The sequence below is a fragment of the Pongo pygmaeus genome, chromosome 7, assembly GCF_028885625.2.
Source record: "Pongo pygmaeus isolate AG05252 chromosome 7, NHGRI_mPonPyg2-v2.0_pri, whole genome shotgun sequence".
NCBI lineage: Eukaryota > Metazoa > Chordata > Mammalia > Primates > Hominidae > Pongo > Pongo pygmaeus.
This window is the reverse complement of record NC_072380.2, coordinates 98,744,877-98,768,733: the sequence shown is the minus strand read 5'-3', so window position 1 is coordinate 98,768,733 and position 23,857 is coordinate 98,744,877. Positions and strand designations below refer to the sequence as shown.

At 36.7% G+C, this 23,857-nt stretch overlaps 1 protein-coding gene and 1 pseudogene across 6 annotated transcripts in view; both read left to right on the top strand.

Annotated features, from left to right (window-relative positions):
* RMDN1 (regulator of microtubule dynamics 1) overlaps positions 1–23,857 on the top strand; it is a 41,800-nt gene that overhangs the window by 13,794 nt on the left and 4,149 nt on the right. For all 6 annotated transcript variants that reach the window (XM_054499869.2, XM_063668954.1, XM_054499872.2 and 3 more), the window contains exons 3-8: positions 11,508–11,595; positions 13,507–13,666; positions 15,172–15,261; positions 19,700–19,755; positions 21,014–21,101; positions 22,731–22,761. In XM_054499869.2, the coding sequence (XP_054355844.1) occupies positions 11,508–11,595; positions 13,507–13,666; positions 15,172–15,261; positions 19,700–19,755; positions 21,014–21,101; positions 22,731–22,761 (513 nt within the window). The remainder of the gene's footprint in view (positions 1–11,507; positions 11,596–13,506; positions 13,667–15,171; positions 15,262–19,699; positions 19,756–21,013; positions 21,102–22,730; positions 22,762–23,857) is intronic.
* On the top strand, positions 17,032–19,631 carry LOC134740075 (protein N-terminal asparagine amidohydrolase-like; annotated as a pseudogene).

The following is a 23,857-nucleotide window of genomic DNA, read 5'->3' as shown; positions in this document are numbered from 1 at the left end:
GCCATTCTAAGTGGTATGAGATGGTATCTCATTGTGGTTTTGATTTGCATTTCTGTGATGATTAGTGATGTGAAACATTTTTTCATGTTTATTGGCTGCTGCTTGTATGTCTTTTTTTGAGAAGTGTTCATGTCTTTTGCCCATTTTTTAATGGGATTGTTTTTTGCTTGTTCAATTGTTTAAGTTCCCTATAAATTCTGGATATTAGACCTTTGTCAGATGCACAGTTTGCAAATGTTTTCTTTCATTCAGTAGGTTGTCTGTTTAAAAAACCTGTTGATAGTTTCTTTTGCTGTATAGAAGCTCTTTAATTAGGTCCCACTTACCTATTTTTGTTTTTGTTAGAATTGCTTTTGGAGACTTTGCCATGAAATCTTTGCCAAGGACTATGTCCAGAATGGTGTTTCCTAGGTTTTCTTCTAGGTTTTTATAGTTATAGGTCTTATATTTAAGTCTTTAATCCATTTTCAGTTGATTTTGTATATGGTGAAAGAAAGGGGTCTAGTTTCTATCTTCTGCATATGGCTAGGCAGTTATCCCAGCACCATTTATTGAATAGGGATTCTTTTCTCCATTGCTGATTATGGTCAGCTTTATTGAAGATCAGATAGTTGTAGATATGCAACTTTATTTCTGAGTTCTCTAACCTGTTCTGTGGCTTATGTGTCAGTTTTTGTACCAGTATAATGCCATTTGGGTTACTGTCTTGTAGTATAGTTTGAAGTCAGGTGGTGTGATGCCTACAGCTATGTTATTTTTGCCTAGGATTGCCTTGGCTATTTGGGCTCTTTTTTGGTTCCATACAAATTTTAGAATAGTTTTTTGTAATTCTGTGAAAGATGATGTTGGTAGTTTGACAGGAATAACAAATAGGAATCTATAAATTGCTTTGGGCAGTAAGACCATTTTATCAATATTGATTCTTCCTGTCCATGAGCATGAAATGTTTTTCCATTTGTTTCTGTCATCTCTGATTTCCTGTTCATTGTGGTAAAAGATCTAACTGTATTCCTAAGTATTTTATTATTTTTGTGGCTGTTATGAATGGGGTTGCATTTTTTATTTGGCTCTCAGCTTGGGTGTTATTGGTGTATAGAAATGTACTGATTTTCGTACATTGATTTTGTAACCTGAAAGTTTACTGAAGCCGTTTATCAGTTCCAAGAGCCTTTGATTAGACTGTTTATGGGGTTTTCTAGGTAAATAATCATATCATCTGTAAAGAGAGATGGTTTGAGTTCCTTTCTTTCTATTTGGGTGCATTTCATTTCTTTCTCTTGACTGATTGCTTTGGCTAGGACTTCCAGTACTATATTTAAAAGGAGTGGTAAGAGTGGGCATCCTTGTCTTGTTCCATTTTTCAAGGAGAATGCTTCCAGCTTTTGCACATTCAGTATGATGTTGGCTGTGGGTTTGTCATAGATGGCTCTTACTATTTTGAGGTGCGTTCCTTCAGTGCTTAGTTTGTTGATGTTTTTTAAGGTAAAGCGATGTTGAATTTTATCAAAAGCCTTTTCTGTGTCTTTTGAGATGATCATGTGGTTTTTGTTTTTAGTTCTGTTTCTGTGATGAATCCCATTTATTGATCTGCCTGTTGAACCACCTTGCATCTCAAGAATAAAGCCTACTTGATTGTGGTATATTGTCTTTTCAGTGTGCTGCTGGATTCAGTTTGCAAAGTTTTGGTATCAGAATGATGCTGGCCTCATATAATGAGTAGGCAGGAGTCCCTTCTCTTCGATTTTTTGGAATAATTTCAACAGGATTGGTACCAGCCCTTATTTGTGCATTAGGTTGAATTTGGCTATGACTCCATCTAGTCCAGGGGTTTTTCTGGTTGGTAGATTTTTTTTTTTTACTACTGATTCAATTTTGGAACTTGTTATTGGACTGTTACAAGGATTTCATTTCTTCCTCGTTCAATCTTGGGATGTTTCTAGGAATTTATCCATTTCTTCTGTGTTTTCTAGTTTGTATGCCTAGAGGTGTTTGTAATAGTCTCTGAGGGTTTTTGTTTTTGTTTTTGAGATGGAGTTTCACTCTTGTTGCCCAGACTGGAGTGCCATGGCGTGATCTCGGCTCACCGCAGCCTCCACCTCCCGGGTTCAAGCGACTCTCATGCCTCAGCCTCCCGAGTAGTTGGGATTACAGGCATGCATCACCACGCCTGGCTAATTTTTTATATTTTCAGTAGAGACGGGATTTCTCCATGTTGGTCAGGCTGTCTCGAACTCCTCACTTTAGGTGATCCGCCTGCCTCAGCCTCCCAAAGTGCTGGGATTGCAGGCGTGAGCCACCGCACCTGGCCTGGTTTTTGTATTTCTCTGGTGTTAGTGTTAATATTCCCATTGTCATTCTGATTATGTTTATCTGGATCTTCTCTGTTTCTTTTTTTTCTTTCTTTCTTTTTCTTTTTTTTTTTTTTTTGAGATAGTGTCTTGCTCTGTTGCTCAGGCTGGAGTGCAGTGGCGCGATCTCAGCTCACTGCAACCTCCGCCTCCCGAGTTCAAGCAATTCTCCTGCCTTGGCCTCCCAAGTAGCTGGGATTACAGGTGCGTGCCACCATGCCTGGCTAATTTTTGTATTTTTAGTAGAGACGGGGTTTCACCATGTTGATCAGGCTGGTCTTGAACTCCTGACCTCGTCATCTACCCACCTTGGCCTCCCAAAGTGCTAGGATTACAGGCATGTGCCACTGTGCCCAGCCTCTCTTTGTTTCTTGATTAATCCAGCTAGCAGTCTATAAATTTTGTTTATTCTTTTGAAGAACCAAGTTTTGGTTTCGTTGATTTTTTTTGTATGGCTTTCACATCTCAATTTTGTTCAGTTCAGTTCAGCTCTTAATTTTGTTATTTTCTTCTGCTAGCTTTGGATTTGGTTTGCTCTTGTTTCTCTGCTTCCTCTAGATATTATGTTAGGTTGTCAATTTGAGATCTTTCTAACTTCTTGATACAGGCATTTAGCACCATAAACTTTCCTCTTAGCACTGCTTTAGCTGTGTCTCACAGATTCTGGGATGGTAAATCTTCGTTTTCATTAATTTCAAAGAAGTCTTTGATTTCTGCTTTAATTTCATTGTTTACCCAGAAGTCATGCAGGAGCAAATTGTTTAATTTCCATGTAATTGTATGGTTTTGAGAGATCTTGATATTGATTTCTATTTTTATTGAGCTGTGATCCGAGAGAGTGCTTGGTTTGATTTCAGTTTTTTTTTTTTATTTTGTTCAGAATTGCTTTATGGCCAAGCATGTGGCCTATCTTAGAGTATGTGCCATGCGCAGGTGAGAAGAATGTACATTCTGTTGTTCTTGGGTAGGGTACCTTGTAGATGTCTGTTAATGTCCATTTGATTAAGTGTCAACTTTAGATCTTGAATATTTTTGTTAGTTTTCTGCTTTAATGATATGTGTAGCACTGTCAATGGAGTGTTGAAGTCTCTCAGTATTATGGTGTGGTTATCTGAGTCTCTTTGTAGGTCTCTAAGAACTTGTTTTATTAATCAGCGTGCTCCAATGCTAATTATATATATATTTAAGATAGTTGTCTTCATGTTTAACTGAACTCTTTATCATTGTGTAATGTTCTTCTTTGTCCTTTTTTATCATTGATGATTTAACATCTGTTTTCTCTGAAATAAGAATAGCAGCTCCTGCTCTTTTTTGTTTTCCATTTGCTTGAGGTTTCTCCATTCCTTTTCTTTGAGCCTGTGGGCATCATTGCATGTGAGATGGGTCTCTTGAAGACGGCATACAATTGGGTTATGCATCTTTATCCAACTTGCCACTCTGTCATTTAAGTGGGGCATTTAGCCTGTATACATTCAAGGTCCATACTGATATGTGAGAATTTAATCCTGTCATCATGTGGTTAGCTAGTTGTTATGTGAACTTGATTGTATAGTTGCTTTACAGTGTCAGTGAGCTATGAACTTAAGTGTGTTTTTGTGGTGGCAAGTATTGGTCTTTCATTTCCATGTTTAGCATTCCTTTAAGGACCTCTTGTAAGGCAGGTCTGATGGTAAGAAATTCCCTTAGCATTTGCTTGTCTGAAAAGGTTTCTATTTCTCTTTTGCTTATAAACTTAGTTTAGCTGGATATGAAATTCTTGGTTGGAATTTTTTTTCTTTAAGGATGTTGAATATAGTCCCCTAGTCTCTTCTGGCTTATAAGGCTTCTGCTAAAAAGTCCACTGTTAACCTGATGGGATTCCTGTAGTAGGTGACCTGCTCCTTCTCTCTAGCTGTCTTTAAGAGTTTTTCTTTCATGTGGACCTTGGAGAATCTGATGACTATGTGTCTTGAGGATGGTGGTTTTATATACTATCTTGTTAGGGGTTCCCTGCATTTCCTAAGTTTGCATGGTATATGTATGCATGCTGGCGAGGCAGTGGGCAGAGGCTCTGAGTGAGTGTGCACCTGTGGGGGTCCATCTTCAAAAGTCCTCCCTTGGGAAGGTGGGGGCCACTGGCAAGTGTTTCACCAGAACAGCTGAGGCTGTGCTGCCTATGGGTGCGGCCAGGCAGGGACCCTGGGAGAGGCTGACAGACAGGGATGTTCAGATGAGACAGGCCCCATTCCATGCACAAGACAGCCCTGCTGTCTCCACGTCTGGCTGCTAATAAAGGCTAAGACCACCTAGAGGAGTGTGGTGGCCTTGGGGAATGGATACCCATGGCCATGCAGCACTGTAGCCGTTCCCATGCTAAACCCTCTGTTCTCCACACAGACTAGAGTTCTGTCTCTGGCAGCTCTCCAGGTAGTTCTCCCTGCCATTTCAAATGTCTTGGAGGGGTCTTAGGGTCTCCTGCAGCTAGGATCTCTAAGGTCTGTGATGAGAGTGGGCCACTTCACACCAGTTTCACTTACCCTTTCCCTAGGAACTGCTAGGTGCCAGGAATGAGTCTTGGTGCTTGGCAACCCCATGCAGGGTTCCCAGCTTCCTCCTTTTTCAGATTCAGGGTCTGTGTCCTCCCCATATCCACTCTTATTGTCTTCTTTCTGAATATCTGTTCAACATGTGCCAGTCTACTTGATGATGGTCTCTCTCAGTGGGAGAATGTTATGTCTTCCTGGCTGTGCCTAGTCAGCCATCTTGGCTCCTCTAGTTTTTCAAAAGTGTCTTGAGGACATAAAAAGTTACTACATATTTGTTTATTTTTATTTTTATTTTTTGAGACAGAGTCTCGCTGTGTCACTGAGGCTAGAGTGTGGAGGTGCAATCTCAGCTCACTGCAACCTCTGCCTCCTGGGTTCAAGTGATCCTCCCACCTCAGCCTCCCAAGTAGCTGAGATTACAGGCATGTGCCATGATGCCCAGGTAATTTTTGTATTTTTAGAAGAGATGGGGTTTCACCATGTTGGCTGGGCTGGTCTTGAACCTCAAGTGATCCACCCACCCCAAAGTCTGGAATTACAGGCATGAGCCACCACAGCCAGCTGATATTTGTTAAGTTAAAAATAACATTTTAAGGTCCTAGGCCTCTATGAGGCCTGCACAAGTTGGATGAGGCCTTTATAGCCGCAGTAGGGGAGGGTGAGGGAGTCCAGTGATCACTAGTTTCTTTCACACTTCAACAAGCTTTTGTTTTTTGAGACAGTCTCGCTCTGTCACCCAGGCTGAAGTTCAGTGGCATGATCACAGCTCATTGCAGCCTTGACCTCCTGGACTCAGGCAATCCTCCTGCCTCAGCCTCCCCAGTAGCTGGGACTACAGGCACGTGTCACCATGCCCAGCTAATTTTTGTATTTTTGGTAGAGACGGGGTTTCGCCACGTTGGCCAGGCTGGCCTCGAATTCCTTGCCTCAAGTGATCTGCCCACCCCAGCCTCCCAAACTGCTGGGATTACAGGCATGAGCCACTGCACCTGGCCTCAACAAGTTTTTATGCCACTTTCCAGCATTCTCTTTTCTACCTCTTAAGTGAGCTAAGCTGTGGAGTTCTGTAGTCTATTCCATTAGCAATTTCTAAATACGTAATACATTATTATTAACTATGGTTATCATGCTGTGCAGCAGATCTCTAAACCTTATTCCTCCTGTCTAACTGAAACTTGGTACCATTTGACCAACATCACCCCATTCCCTCCTGCCACTCAACCCCAGCCTCTGGTAACCACCATTCTACTCTCTACCTATGTGAGTTTGACTTTTTTAGATTCCACATATAAGTGAGATCATATAGTGTAGGTTGAGTATCCCTTGTCCAAACTGCTTGGGACTAGAAGTGTTTCCGATTTTGGATTGTTTTGGATTTTGGAATATTTGCATATACCTAATGAGATGTCTTAGGAATGGGACCCAAGTCTAAACATAGAGTTTATTTATGTTGCATTTATATCTTAATGCACATAACCTGAAGGTAATTTTATACAAGATTTTAAATAACTTTGTGTGTACGCTGAACAATCAAAAAGTAAAAGTGTCAGGTGTGGAATTTTCTACTTGTGGCATCATGTTGGCTCTCACAAAGTTTTGGATTTTGAAACATTTCAAATTCTGGATTTTCAGATTAGATTAGAGATGTTCAACCTATATTTGTCTTTCTGTACCTGGCTTATTTTACTTAACATAATGTTCTCCACTTAATATAACGTTCATCCACATTCTTACAAATGACAGAATGACAGAATTTTTTTCTCTTTTAAAGCTAAATAATACTCCATTTGTGTATGTGTGCTACTTTTTTTGTTTAATCCATTCATCTATTAACGGGTATTTAGGTTGTTTCCTAAGGCGTGGCTATTGTGACTAATGCCTTGGTGAATATGGCAGTACAAATATCTCTTTGACAAACTGATTTCAGTTCCTTTGGATATACATCCAAAAGTGGGATTGCTGGATCATATAGTAGTTCCATTTTTAGTTTTTGAGGAACCTCCCTGTTGTTTTCCATAATGCAATAGCTTTATTTTCTTAAAACAACAAAAAAAACTTTATAATTAGTTGATCGGCATGTTTATATAATTTGTGAGACTACAGACCATAGCCCTTGAAAAAAGATTAATTGAAAAATACAGAAACACTTTTTTTTTAATCCTGGAAAATGATCCATATGTTTCTATAAAAATATAACTTCACTGGCCCTTAAAAGTTTTTCTTTGTCCTATATCTCTTCCATTTGCTGTTTTTTTTTTTTAAAGGAATTGGTCTTCAAATAATTCCATGCCTCAAAATTTCTGCTTAATTCTCTTTTGATCTGCTTTATGCTTATTCAAAGCCAATTTAAAAGCTTTTTCTTCCTCCATTTTCTGGAACTAAGTTATATTCTGAAGTGGGAGTTTTTTGGAAATGAGTTGAAGTTTAAGGGCATAAATATCATTGACATTTTAATTGGATGGGATTATAGGATGACTTTTAAAATGGTTATATCTATATTTATCACAAGTTGGTACCAGATACCCACTTGTTACCAGGAACTGAAGCACTCCTGTGGGAACGTTTCATTATCTCTTTATTATTATTATTATTATTATTATTGAGGTGGAGTCTTGCTCTGTACCTCAGGCTGGAGTGCATTGGTGTGATCTCATTTCACTGCAACTTCTGCCTTCTGGGTTCCAGCGATTTCCCTGCCTCAATGTCCCAAGTAGCTGGGATCACAGGCACCCGCCACCATGACCGGCTGATTTTTGTATTTTCAGCAGAGATGGGGTTTCACCATGTTGGCCAGGATGGTCCTGAACTCCTGACCTCAGGTAATCCACCCGCCTTGGCCTCCCAAAGTGCTAGGATTATAAGTGTGAGCCACCACGCCTGGCCTCATTACCTCCTTAAAATAGACAAAATTTAAAGCCCCAAGGTATGCTAATACATTCATAGTACTCTTTGTGCATATGAAAGCTCATGTGTAAAATGCTTAAAAGATAATTACAAGTACCCAACTTAAAGGTTCTTTTTTATTTTTTAGTTTGTTTTTGTGTGTTTTTTAAAATTTCTTTTCTGTTTTTGTCACAGTCATTAAAGGTTCTTTATATATCACTTCACTTGTGTTTTCATATATATTTTCAAAATTCCTCTTTATTGATGAACCTACAGAACTGAGATCAGTGTTCCTTTGTATGTAGTTATTTGTTGTACTTCAGTGCATTTTTTGGTTGCACTGTTTCTGGTACTGCTGAGACACAGTATTATTGGTATGAAAGAATTGCCTTAAACTTTGATGATGTTACTGCTACTTAGCGGCTTGAATCTAGATATTCAGATTTTCTACTTCTTAAGTCTTATATAGAGAAACCTCAGGAATATAGCTATTTATCTTGCCAGAGGAGTATTCTTGTCTTGACACTGCTCACATGGCTAGAGTACAGTCAGCTAGAAAAGTAGAAAATCAAAGTTTACTAACATATATGTAGGAGGTCACATCATTGGCATTTCTTTAAAAAATTCTAATTATTATGATCTTACACATATCTATTTTAGGTTACATTTAAGATTTCACCGTACAGTTTTAGGTGAATTAACATCTCATTTCATCTTAGAATATTTGCTTATTAAGTTGAAAATAATTTACATTAAAAGTTTAGTCTGTTTTATAGAATATGGTCCCTATGTTAGTAACATAACTTAGTTTTAAATATTTTCAAGATAGTATAAAATGTTAGGTTAGAAAACAACTGATTTGCAGATATGTGGAGTTGTCTACAAGCTCTCACCCGACTGCCTATGTCAGTCTGTAGTACCATAGGAAGTGTACTTTTCTCTTATAAATTGTACAGTGTATGATTTTAGAAAAAATGATACACTGATTTTTGCAGTGCAGATCACGAGGTCAAGACATCAACGCTATCCTGGCCAACATGGTGAAACCCTGTCTCTACTAAAAATGCAAAAAATTAGCTGGGCGTGGTGGTGCGCACCTGTAGTCCCAGCTGCTCAGGAAGCTGAGGCAGGAGAATCGCTTGAACTCGGGAGGCGGAGGTTGCAGTAAGCCGAGATAGTGCCGCTGCACTCCAGCCTGGCGACAGAGTGAGACTCCATCTCAGATAAATAAATAAATAAATAAATTTATATATATATATTTAAAGTCATTATATTATAGCTTATAGTATTTATGTAATTTGGAGCTAAGTGATTTGAGAGATTATAAAAGAATGCACACAAAAAAGATTTAGATTATTCACTAAATTTCTACTTTTTTTTTTTTTTTTTTTTTTTAAAGAGATGGTGTCTTGCCATCTTGCCCAAGCTGGTCTCGAACTTCTGGGGTCAAGTGATCCTTCCGCCTCAGCCTCCCAAAGTGTTGGGATTATAGGCGTGCCATGCCTGGCTGACAGTTTCTACATTTTTAATCGCATGAGTAATGTGATTTAGAATTCCTAGATCATGTTAAGGACAGTAATCAGTCTTTTTAGTAAGTCAGAGAATAATCAATGAATAGGTTTAAAAGTAACTTTTTTACTTATACATACTATGTACACATTCAAATATGCCAGATCAATATATTTAATTTAATATTAATTTTCTTTCACTGCTGTGACGAGCTCAGTGACTTAAACAACACAAATTTATTATCTTAGGGTTCTGTAGTTCCGTATCTTGCCGTTCAGAAGCCAAAAATGGGTCTGACTGGCTAAAATCAGCACTGGGAGAGCTGCATTCCAGAGACCCTAGGGAATATTCCTTTTCTTTGCTTTTTTCAGCGTCTGTAGGCTTTCTGCATTCTTTGGCTGAAGGCGTCTTCCTCCATGTTCAGAACCACCATCAAATCATCATTCTGACCTTGTTTCCATTGACACTCCTTCTCTGACTTTTGCCTTCCTCTTTCATTTTTAAGGACTCTTGTAATTATATTGGGCCTACCTGGGTAATCCAGGATAATTTCCTGTTTTAATATTAGCTGATTAGCAGTCTTAATTCTATCTACAGTTCACTGTTGACATGTAACCAAACATTCAGACAGATTCCAGGGATTAAGATTGGGGCATCTTTGGGGGCCATTATTCTACCTATCGTAAATATCAAATAAAGAATAAAGACTACTACTTATCCTTTGGGTTGTTAAAACACAAACTTTGTGATTCGGCCACTTATCTGATAAAAATACAGAATAGAGTGGAAGCAAAATTTTAAAAATTAACCAGCCATATGAATATTATTAAACTTTATAACACCTAATCAGAATGAAGTGGGATTACTGAGAAAAATAATCTTTATTTAATTTTAGGGTTTTTTTTTGCTATTGTCATTTAATTGCTTAACTAGTGTAATTATTACATTATGATGTTAACTTAAAAACACGATTGCATCACAAATTTCATGGTTTTTTTCTTTTTGCTAATTTTTTAAAAACTTAAGAACTCCCCCCACCCCCCTCCCCTTTTTTTTTTTTTGAGACAGAGTGTTGCTCTATCGCCTAGGCTGGAGTGCAGTGGAGCGATCATGGCTCACTGCAACCTCTGCTTCCCGGGTTCAAGTGATTCTTCTGCCTCAGCCTCTCAAGTAGCTGGGATTACAGGCGCACGCCATCACACCCAGCTAATTTTTGTATTTTTAGTAGAGTTGGGGTTTCACCATGTTGGCTAGGCTGGTCTCAAACTCCTGACCTGATGGTCCTCCCATCTCAGCCTCCCAAAGTGCTAGGATTACAGATGTGAGCCACTGCGCCCAGCCAAGAAACCCTTTTAACCTCAAGTATACCGTGATTAATTAAAGTATACCAAGTGTATACACATTGGAATGTTGGCTTAGGACTAAGTAGTACAGTACCCTTACAGAAGACAAAATTAAATGAACATGTTTCTGAATAATAATTGGAATTTTCCGAAATTCAGACTGTTTTTTCATTAAGTAGACAGTTTTCTTAGGGCACTACACTGTCAGTAATGTTTATGTATTTTGTAGTCATATATAAATTAGTTTTAAGAGTTGGTCAGAGCATAGTGTCAATAAGTTCCAGATTCAGTGTGTAGTTAGCTTCATCTAAATTTCTGATGACAGCTCTGACCCTTTGAACAACATCTCTGTATAAAGAGAATTTATTAAAACTGTGTGGTTTGGTTCATGCAAATTACTAACATTCAGTGCTGCAAGTAGATGACTTTTATTTTCTACAATGGATGGTAGTTAACAGCAGCAACAAAAAGACTGTAGAGCAAGCTTGTCCAACCTGCGGCCCATAGGCCACATGGAGCCCAGGACAGCTTTGAATCTGGACCAACACAGATAAGTAAACTTTCTTAAAATATGAGAGTTTTTGGAATTTTTTTAGCTCATCAGCTATCGTTAGTGTTATATTTATTGTTAGTGTTTCATATTTAGTCAGTACCAGAATAAGTTTTCTAATTTTTTATTTCCCATGATTTCAATGAATCATTTTTTATGATAGCATTATGCTTATTTCTACTTTGTTTCCATCTAGGTTCTTCCTAATTTCTGCTGTTTCATTATAGGTGATTTCTGTATCTAATTTCATTTGCTTATATATAAAAGTGTTTATGTTTCTTTGAATTATTGTCATCTGACTTGGGAAGACCTATTTTATTGTGTCTTTTTTACTTTATAATCTTTGAAGTTGAAGAAATACTTGAACAAGCAGACTACCTGTATGAAAGCGGAGAAACAGAAAAACTTTATCAGTTGCTAACCCAGTACAAGGAAAGGTAAGCAATGTAGGATAGGCCTAGGCTTGTGGTTTCCTCAAAATTTTTGTTATTTAACAATTAAAATGACCCTTAGTGCTTGAGGTTTTAAAAATTGATTATTGTAGTTTTTACTTCAAAATATTTCTTAGAGTTTAATTTATAATATACTATTTGTTTCTTACGTTAAATGCTGCATGTATCTCATTGATTTAGAAAAGGTGTTACTACTTTAGTGGAATGTTGAAATTTTTTTTGATTTTTCCATTTTGCTTTAGATGATACAAGATAGTTATTGAATATATGTTTATCCCTTCTAGCTATATTGTGTATTTCTCATTCTTTTTCTTTTAAAGTAATTTTGTATTGGTATAGATTAAATGAATTCATTGAGATGTAGGATGTTGCATGCCACCATTGAGTGGTAACTGTGTATTACTTTAGAAGGATAGTCTTTCAGAGAAACCAAAAATACCCCCTTTTTCTATTTTTAGTATTAGATTGTATGTTTAGTGTAGAATATCAGTGTGTACTCATTTTTGGGAGGAGTGTGGAGTGAGAGAAAGACTCAACCCTGTAAAGTAAGTCATATGGCTAAATAGCATTTCTAGATCACTAATCTACCTCATCTCCTAAACTAAAAATATTGAGTCATTTTCATCTGCCTTTTTTAGATTTTCAAAACCAGTTTTCTCCCCAGGACCCATCAATTTTACTTTCTAAATAGCTACATGATTGATCTTCCCTTCTCCATTCTCCCCTCAGTAATTCAAGGTGGCTGGTTTGGCATTTTATTGTCATTTCATTGATAACTTGAAAAATAAGCTGTAAGGTAGTTACTCCATATTCATTGAATGATAACTATCTTAATTAAAGGAACCTTTAGTTTCAAATTTTTATTTTTTGTTAAAAAAATACAAAGTTAGGATTAAAGGCAAACATTTAATAAAAAGGAATTTATTTATTTTATTTTATTTTATTTTTTTGAGACAGAGTTTTGCTCTTGTTGTCTAAGCTGGAGTGCAATAGCGCAATCTTGGCTCACTGCAACCTCTACCCCCCGGGTTCAAGCGATTCTTCTGGCTCAGCCTCCCGAGTAGCTGGGATTACAGGCATGCGCCACCATGCCCGGCTAATTTTGTATTTTTAGTACATGTTGTTCAGGCTGGTTTCGAACTCCTGACCTCAGGTGATCTGCCCGCCTCGGCCTCCCAAAGTGTTGGGATTACAGGCGTGAGCCACCGTGCCTGGTGGAATTTAATTTTTACAATTATTTCTGTCAGTTGTGGTGGTTAATAATTTATTAACCATTTCTTATGTCATTATATGGAAATGGCAGTTCTTCAAAGAATCCAATGCTGTTACCTGAAGTAACCCATGCATCATGGCATGGTATTCAAACATAGGATTTATTTTGAGATTACATTATATTCAACCATTCATTCATTAGCAAATAATTGTCAAAAACTATTTTGTGTCAGGTGCTGTATTTGAGACTAGGGATTCAGCAGTTTTGTATTTTTAGAACATGACCATGTCTATAAAATTTATGTATTTTATGATACTGTATGAACCACTGAGTGAGCTATTTGAAACACAGTGCCAGTGAGGCCAAGCCTCAAGTTAATATGTTGAGTTTTGTAGAGCAAATGTTCAGAGAATTTGAATGCAAAGATATTTTTGAAAGAAGTCAGTATTGTAGATACTAGAGTTAAGTTAATGTTTATGAATATTAGACATTTTTATAGGAAATTTTAGCAAATAAAGGTTTTATATTAAAGAAAATAATAAATTTAGCATTATTACTAATGGCTTTTGATATCATGTTGCTAGCTTCCTAAGCTGAAAGACCATAGTGTATTCATTAGTAATGCAACCCTTAATTTTTAAATGTGAGCTAAAATGGTTGTTTTATATTTTATTTCATATTAGTGAAGATGCAGAGTTACTGTGGCGTTTGGCACGGGCATCACGTGATGTAGCTCAGCTTAGCAGAACCTCAGAAGAGGAGAAAAAGCTATTGGTGTATGAAGCCCTAGAGTATGCAAAAAGAGCACTAGAAAAAAATGAATCAAGTTTTGCAGCTCATAAGGTGAGTTGCTTACCAAAGCTATTACCATGTACTGAGAGGTACATTTTCTATATTTTTCTATTATCTCTAATTTACATTGGAAGAACAATTTCTCTATTTTAAGTTTTTTTTCTTTTTATTCAATCTTATATCTTAAGGATAATTTCTCTATTTTAAAGAAGTAGGGAAGATATTTTTACAAGTTTTTCAAAAAGAAGTCTTTGTTTTTGTAAACATTTGGTCTAACTTCGTATGTATTTGATAAATTACTTTTGTGAATGCTTATTTTTAAACAGGAGTTTAGTAATTTCATGAATTACCTATATCTATATTCTTAGTAGTGTAAGTGCTTCACAGATGTTTTCTCATTTTCCTCACGTTATATTTCTATTTAGAGGTAGGAATATAACAGCTAGACAACTGAGACCTAGAATGACTTTTCACATGTAACTCAGCTGCTTTCAGGATTTCTTGTTGGTTCACAACAACGTTTTTCAGTAAATCGTACAGGGAGATGAGGTGGTCATTTGCCTTCTGGATTGTTGGACTTCATAGAACCCAAAGGCAGGGTGAAGTTGGACCTTGGGAAAAAATTGGCTTGATTGCTCCGAGACTTCATTAATTGTTTCTCTACTCTGCTGTTACCTGAAAATCTTCTTCATTGCAGACATTTTTTTTCTCCTTATCCTAAGTCTTGTGACTTTCCACAGCACCTGGGTTGTTGAAGCATGGCTATTTTAGATTCATTTCTTGGGAAAGAAACTCAGGTCATCTCAGTTTGGGTCTGCTGTCCAACTGTGGCTGTGGAGACAAGGTCACAGTTGACATTGTGGCTTTTCTTACTATAACAATGCAATGTGAGAGTAGATGGAACTCCAAGAAAAGAAAATGAGAAAACATTCAATTAGATATTCTTCTAAATTGATACTCAGACCATAAACATGAACCATTATCTCATTGTGTTGGTAACTTTCTTGGAAAATTCACCACTTTCTTCCTTGTATTATAGTTCTCTATAACATGTCCTATCCCTGAGGTTTTTTTGTTTTGTTTTGTTTTGTTTTAGACATAGTCTCATTCTGTTGTCCAGGCTGGAGTACAGTGGTGTGATCTTGGCTCACTGCAACCTCCATCTCCCGGGTTCAAGTGATTCTTCTGCCTCAGCCTTCCAAGTAGCTGGGATTACAGGCACATGCTACCATGCCCAGCTAATTTTTGTATTTTTAGTAGAGATAAGGTTTCACCATGTTGGCCAGGGCCTCAAAGTCCTGACCTCAGGTGATCCACCCACCTCGGCCTCCCAAAGTACTGTTACAGGCGTGAGCCACTGTGCCCAATCCTATTCCTGAGTTTCTAGAGGGCCATGTCCACTTTTCTTTATATATTCCATTACATTTAAGACAGTTTTTATGCTCAGTAACTTTTTGTTGGATGAGAATGACTGTTGAAGAATATTATACAGTTTTACCTTGTATTGAATGGAATATTAAGAATATTATTGTTCTTACACTTTTTTTAATTTTCAGTGGTATGCAATCTGCCTTAGTGATGTTGGAGATTATGAAGGCATCAAGGCTAAAATTGCAAATGCGTATATCATCAAGGAGCATTTTGAGGTACTGATGAATTATTCAAATTCATGAATTTTAAAAGTCATATTTTTCTGAATAGATTTTTGTTTTCATTATCTATTGCTGTATTTCAAACCACCTATGATAACAGTGGAGTAGAGCCATGACAGTTTGTTATTTCTTTTTTTTTTTTTTTTTTTTTTTGAGATGGAATTTCGCTCTTGTCATCCAGGCTAGAGTGCAATGGTGCTATCTCAGCTCTCTACAACCTCCGCCTCCCGGGTTCAAGCAATTCTCCTGCCTCAGCCTCCCGAGTACCTGGGATTACAGGTGCACACCACCACATCTGGCTAATTTTTGTGTTTTTAGTAGAGGCGGGGTTTCACCATTTTGGCCAGGCTGGTCTCAAACTCCTGACATCAGGTGATCCACCTGCCTCGGCCTTTCAAAGTGCTGGGATTATAGGTGTGAGCCACTGTGCCCAGCTGACAGTTTGTTATTTCTTGCAATTCTGTGGGTTAACTGAGCGCAGTGGCACTTCTACATTGCTTGGTATAGCTGAGGTCATTTAGACAGCTGCATTCACCTGGGTCCTCAGCTGAGACTACAGTGTCCGAGATGGCCTCTCACCTATGAGAGTTTCTCCTCGCTTGTTTTTTTATCACTTAGTTGTCTAGCTCAACCTTCCTTATAGCATGGTAGTTGGCTTCCAAGAATGAGTGTTCCATGGGAAAAGATCCAATGTGCAAACTTCTAGCAAGCCTCTGCTTGCATCACACTTGGTAATATCCTGTTAATCTAAACAAGTCACAAGGGTAAGCCCAATTTCTGTGGGAGGGGACCATTGACACAAGTTCCTGAATATGGAAAGCGTGGTCCAGTGTAACAGTCTTTAACACAATTGACACACCACTCCTTGTAGTAATAATTCTATTTAAGATTGATACCTGTGTGTGTATTGTATGTGTGTTTTATTAAAAATATTTTCCCCTAAAGTTAATTATTTATAGTAAGCTGTTAGGTGCTAGGAATTGCATAGGAGTCTATATATTTCTTAACATGGATGAACTTCATTGTCTCAAAAAAAGAAAGCTACCACAAAAATACCAGCATATTTATTTCTCTTTTGAGATTATAGGAAGGAAAAATGATGGAAACATACATAGGGATAGTGCTGAACTTGCTATTTAAATAGTTTTTCATAATTTTATGGTTTAGTGTCAATTCCTAGTTTATATAACAACTAGTGAAAAAGAATGGCTGGGAGTCAAGAGACCTAGCTTTTCTTGTTCAGGTATGGATAGTAATATATACATAATAACTGACATTTTATAATGTAACAATTTACCTGTTTCACAGTTTAAAATCCTTGAAATGAGATAACATGATGTAATCGCTGGAACCTTACATTGTAGTTGGCAGTGATACTTTCTTTCTTAGTGGCACATAAACTAATGGTGTGTCATTTTTGATATTTTAGATTCAGGGAAACACAGTAATTTTCTCAGTGGCATTAGATAAATTGCTTAATTTCTCTGTGCCTCAGGATGTAGAAATACATGACATAACTTCCAAAGTGAATAATGAAGAACTGTAGAAAATACATAAATATATACTTTCCATTTTTTTAAAAAACAGTGAAGATTATAGATTATAAATAACAATGTTTTATATAAGCTTTCAAATGTACACGTTTATATTTTAAATGGCAGTATTTAGTATTTACATATTAAAAAGATCATTTATACTACTTACATTTCAAATTCCATTATGTATCTAAAGTAGTAACATCTTTGGATTATTTTTGAAAGACCAATGGCAGGAAGGATTGATTATAAAATCGAGGGGCAGCGAGTGCGGCTGCCACAGTCCGCCGGGGACCTCGTCTGAGCTCACCTGCCCCTGGAGGAAACAGCCAGACGTCTCAGAGGTCAGTCTGTTCAACAACTGGGACCCCAGGGCCTTCTGTATGTTCAGCAAAGAGAGCTCACAGTGACCTCCCCAAAGGATGGCTCCATCTCCATTCTGGGTTCTGATAATGCCACTACTTGTCACATTGTGGTCCTGTGGCACACAGGTTATGGGGCCACCTGCTTGACACATTGTGATGGAACCGACACCAAATCTGAGGTCCCCTTGATCATGAACTCCATGAAGTCTTTTTCTGACTGCGCTCAATGTGGAAGGCTGGAAGTATACCTCGTGGAGGCTTCAGTGACGTGGGAGGCAGTTGTCACAAAAACTCACTCATTAACTTCTTAGTGAATTTGACAGGCAAGAAGATGACATTCACTTAGTGATATTATGATTATGTGTGACAGAATTAAATGACCGGGAAGAAAACGAATACCACTTTCTAATAATATATGGCATTGCTGTCAACTTAAGACTGCAAAGATTCACAGAGCCTCCTTTTCTTTTTTTGTTTGAGACAGAGTCTCCTCTGTTGCCCAGGCTGGGGTGCAGTGGCATGATCTCGGCTTACTGCAACCTCTGCTTCCAGGGTTCAAGTGATTCTCCTGCCTCAGACTCCCAAGTAGCTGGGATTACGGCTGCCCACTGCCACACCCGGCTAATTTTTGTATTTTTAGTAGAGACGGGGTTTCACCATGTTGGCCAGGCTGGTCTCAAACTCCTGACCTCAAGTGATCCGCCCACCTCAGCCTCCCAAAATGCTGAGATTACAGGCATAAGCCACCGTGCCTGGCCTACAGAGCCTCCTTTCAAGATGGAGGTCTGGAGGAGCAGCTGCGTGCTGCGTGAGCTTTAGTAGGAGGACCAATGATTAGCATTTACGATGCAAAGACAGAACAACTTCATATAGGACCGTACTCCTGGACACCATTTCCACATGTGGATTTCTGCTTGCATCAAGATGACAAGCAAATACTAGAGAATCTTTCCACTTCGTGTCTGGCCGAGCCACCTCCCTTTGTTGAACATGTTAGATCTACCTTGATGTTTAAAAAAAAAATACCGCTCCAACTAACACACTGTTTCCTGGAAATAAAGCCCTACTCTACAAAAAAAATGAAGATGGCTTGTGGGAAAAGATCTCTTCTCCAGGAAGCTAAAAAAATAGGAATTACCAAAGAAAGCAGAACCTTCTTGGCCTGACAGAGACCATTGGTGGGGCCAGCAAGAATCCAAATTTGGAACCTACATCCATTGGGTCTTAGGTCTTCTCCTTCCTTCCTCAGTGTTCTTCAAATGACTTTCAAAATAAAACCTTATTTTGGCAAAGGCAAAAAAAAAAGGAAAATTAAACCCTGATCCCCCGAGGCATCCATTGTGATGAATTAACTTCCTTCCTATGCATCTAGAATGGGACTACAGTATCTCTGTATCATCCTTACGAAATGGAAAAAAATAGTTACTTATACAATTTTTTTGTAGGGCTTAATTTTTAGTTGAACTCCCAATTGGGAATGGTTGCTTAGAGCATAAGTTGCATATAAACATGTTAAGATACTTATTTATTTTTTTACCACAACCTTATGAGTTAAGTACATGACTTTTCTATAAAAGAGAAAAAACTCAGTCATGGTAAGAATATAGATCTTGCAACCAGTTCAAGGTCATTAAGCTGTGACTTGAATCCTGGCAGTCTGGTTTCAGAGACCATGCTCTTAACCATTACAAATATTTGAAAATGTGTACCTCACACATTACTAAACTGAAAGCAAAAATGTGGGTTTATAGAAAAGCATAAACTAGGAAATCTTAATTTTTTCAAAAAGAGTCCTTTTAATATGAACAACATTAATCTGTAAGATTTCTTTAGTGGTTTTCAACAAAATAATGGATAAAAGAAGGAACAGTTTCTTTAAAAGTATTCTGTAGTTTATGCTTTACACTAATTCACATAGTAAATATAAATTAGGGAGATAACATATTTTACATTGCACATAATTATTCTATTAATATTCTATAAACTGTTTATTTTTCCTTTGGTAAGTACAGATGGGGGAAGTTGAACAAAATCTGCATACAAGAAGAGACTTTCTAAAAATAGAAAAGACTTTCTAAAATCTGCATACAAGAGACTTTCTAAAATTACATTTTTTCTAAAAAACTAAAATGCACTTTTCTTTAGGAAAGAATGACTTTTATTTAGTATTCATCTACAGTTTGCCAAGAAAGTATTTGCTTATCCATTTTTCCTTTAATCTGGAAGAAACATTAAGAGCTATAGATTAATTTACAAAATTAATTTATGTATTTCATGTTTTTTTCTCATCTTGATAGACACTTACTATAAATGTCTGAACCATACACAATAGTAACCTTAGTACAAGTCATTAATAGTGTTTTGAAATGAATTTAATCAAAGAATCAGGAGGAAGAAAGTTGATATTATAATGGGAGAATCGAAACACACAATTGCATTTTTTTAAAAATCATGGCTTCTTCAGCAAACACAGTAAAGCACTTATTGATGTTTAGGAAACAAATATGATTTATTTTTCTCATTTCTTGTTAGAAAGCAATTGAACTGAATCCTAAAGATGCTACTTCAATTCACCTTATGGGTATTTGGTAAGAAAATTTCTTTAAATATTTCAGTAGTATTTAGGGTGATATTATTTTGTAGTATGTATAAATATCTTCTTTTGCATATATAAAAAAATTAAATATTTTAAAATATTATCTGACAGCTTAGAGTGCTAAATCCATTAACTAGCACTCGTATATGTATTGTTAGAACATACTAAATTTGATTATGACCATGTTAAACATTGTTATTCAGGTCATTTAGAAACATGTACAGACTGAAAAGTCTATTCTTATTTACCATGCTAAATGAAATTAGATTAATGTAACTATAGTAAAACAGTAGAATGCCCCAAGAGGGTCTTTGTGTCTTCAAAGTGTGTCAGATACAGTCTTGATTAATTTGAGGAATGATATAATCCGATTTTCAATCTTTCTATTTTTATGTGATCTTATGTCCACTGTAGATTATTATTTTGCTGGCATGAGGCTTTATCAAAGTGTTATGTACTTGATGGTTTAAGAGTCTGTTTTGAGATAGATGGGACACTCTTTTGAGTATAGCCTGCAGACCTGAATATTTACTGCCATCTAAGAAGGGTACCAGTGTAAACTGTCCTGTATCAAACTCTTTTAAAAGAGAAATATATTCTTCAGGATAAAGGACATATTAAGCTAACACACTCACTGAGGATTAATGATAATTGAGGGGCAGTCACCAAGTCAGATGCTAGTAAGCAAACCCAAATGAAATAGCAATTTCTGCCTTAAGGACTTCAGACCCTAGTCAAAGATCCAACACTTTCCTACTTATTTCTGAAAGTTGTAAAGATCTTTGGAGGTTAATCATTTGCTTTGCCCCTGTAAAAATGCATTTAAGTTGTTGGTTGCTGTTACTTATACATTTGATGTTTAGCTTTCTCATTTTTCTTGAGTAAGGTTTAACGTCTCTGAGTTTTTCTTATATGAAAAATAGGGGAAATTATCCTATCTCATATATAATTGTTACAAGGAATAAATGAGAGAATCAGCCCAGTACCTGGCACAATGCACTCAGTGGTAGATGTATATTATATTACTGTTATTAGTATAACTGTTTACTATTTATATTTAATCACAAAATACACCCCCCAGCTAAAGGAACACTATGTCAGTCTCTGGATTACCTAGTAGATATCATGTAAAGCACAAGTTGTTTAAACATACAGTAGAAGATTCCTTTTATGGTATTAAGATGCTTAGCTAACTTTAAGAGAAAAGAAGGTAGAATTTGAATGTATAAAATTGTTTTATTTCCCTGTAGGTGCTATACATTTGCCGAAATGCCTTGGTATCAAAGAAGAATTGCTAAAATGCTGTTTGCAACTCCTCCTAGTTCCACCTATGAGAAGGTAGTACGATGTCCTTTAAATTAGTACCGATTTCTTAACCACAGCGCCATTCTACCGTGTGTTCACAAATGTGGAGCTCTGATTCAGTGAGGGATTTGAGCAATTTCTAATGATCCAATTCAACTAACTGTGTTATCACAAGCCTTAAAACTTATTATCCGTGACTGCTGAGTGGTTTTCTTTTTCCTCGTTAGGTGAGTGGCTGGTAATTCTGGAATACTGTCATCTAAAATGGCTCGTGGCTAAAATCTACCTTCATTTTCTGTTTAAAATCTAAACTATATTGAAGTCATAAAACAGAACAAGAAATACAGCATGTTACCCAGCATATTTTAGCTATATTATACACAATAACAGAAAAGTAAAGCACATGCTTGAGTTGATAAAAGAAGAACACTCATTATAACTTTTATTTTAAAAAGCATATGAAAGGTTCATATTCTCTCATATTTTCAAGGCCTTTTGCTTTTCTTGTTAAAAATAAAATTTGAGAGGAATTTCTGGTTAAACTTTGGGTTTACTCATCACAAGCTTTTCAGAGTAAGAAAACAGGCAATCAAAAAAGCTGTACTTGTATTATTTATATTATAACAAGGAGCTTTTTTTTCTTTCTGGGAAGCTATAGTGTAGAAATTGATGTAAAAAAATATTAGTTGTATTCTTTACACACAGTTGAGAAATATTATTAAAATAATGCACTTTGGTGGCATTATTTTATAATACATTATTTTATAATGGCATTATTAAAATAATGCCCATTTGCTGGACCCGGTGGCTCATGCCTGTAATGCCAGCATTTTGGAAGGCCGAGGTTGGTGGATCAGTTGAGCCTGGGAGTTTGAGACCAGCCTGGGCAACGTGGCAAAACCTCTGCAAAAAAAATACAAAAATTAGCCAGGTGTGGTGGCCTGCGCCTGTAGTCCCAGTGACTCAGCTAAGCTGAGGGAGAGGGCTCACTTGAGCCGGGGAGGCCAAGGCTGCAATAAACAGTGATTGCACCGCAGCATTCCAGCCTGGGCAATAGAGTGAGACCCGTTTTTTTTTTTTTTTTTTTTTTTTAGACAGGTCATTTTAAGGACAAAAAATACAGTCAGCTCTACTTTATCAAATTAGTTATGTTTCTAGAAATCAAATGTCATTACAGAATGCATTACAAAAACAGTAGCTTAAGTAGGACAAAAAGTTTCAGACTTATAACATTGTATGTAGGAATTTCAATAATAATGGACTCTTAAAAATTCACTAGTACAACCTGAATAAATTCAGCTTTTGATTATATTTCGTTTTTACTAGAAATCACTAGTTATGATTTAAGAGAACTGTCAAAATAGCTGAGTTACATGTGATAATGTGCTTTCCTTTCTGCACATGATGTTAGTTTGGTACAAGTTCTAAACAGCAACCAAGTTATTACCAGAAGTAGTCCATATATTGTAATCTTAATGATGATTGAAGTGTTATGTTCACTTTGGGTATTAACTCTCACTGTTGAAGAAGTGACCATTATTTTAAGATGATTTACTTCCTGACTTAAATTTAATATAGCAATGGATCTTTGAGACAATGCTTTTTTAATATTGTGTTCTTTAATCTTTTTTATGATGTTTGGGCTCTTTGTGTTTTTGACAGGCCTTAAGCTACTTTCACAGGGCAGAACAAGGTAAGGTATTTTTGATTACACATATTAATATAGTTAAAATTGTATGAATGCTGAATATATACTATAATAGCAATTTCTAAAGCAGTTATTTATTCTGTTGTACTTATTTTTGTGCTAGATATTGTAAAACAATTTTTAAGTCTTTATTCAGTAAAGATCACCTGAATGAGAAATAGGCTTCTATTGAACTTAGAGCTGCAGTTCTGGAATGTCTATCATTTGATGTAATTCAGTCTTCCTTTGTGAGAGGAGTCTCTGACATGGTAATTGTCTTATTCAAGACTGCACATATTGGCCAGATGTGGTGGCTAACACTTGTAATCCCAGCACTTTGGGGAGGCCAAGGCAAGAGGATCACTTGAACCCAGGAGTTTGAGACCAGCCTGGGCAACATAGCGAGACCTCATCTCTACCAAAAAATAAAAATAAAAATTAGCCAGGTGTGGTAGCACACACCTGTAGTCCCAGCTACTCAGGAGGCTGAGGCAGGAAGGTCACTTGAGCCCAGGAGTTCCAGGCTACAATGAGCTGTGATTGCACCACTGCACTACAGCCTGGGCCACAGAGTGAGACCTGTCTGAAAAAAACAAAAAAAGATTATGCATCTCATTAGAGACATTTAAATGGGAATTCTGCTATTCATCCAGGCTAGTTCTATTGCAGATATTGTGAAAAAGAGTTTCAGGTTATGTTTGTTTTGAAAAAATGACTAGTCCTATGAAACTGCCACCAGCCCATCCTAAATTTATCCTTTTTAACATTCATACACTAAGTGGGGGAGGTAAGAGACATAAGCATATGATACCAAATAGACCATAAAAACCATTGAAATATATTCTATAAAACTTAATCAGGAGAAGATTAAGAAGATACCATGTTTATTAAATTTGAGATCCCACACATAATGGACTTGTTCATTTCATGATAACAGTTATCTTCTACAGAATTTTATCTGAATGTTTTATCTCTGTAATTCATCAATTCTGATTCATTCATTATTACCTTCTACTGATACCCTCTCTTGATCATACTGTTTCACATATCATGAATATGAATCTAGGAATGACTTTTTTTTTTTTAACAGATTTAAAAGTTA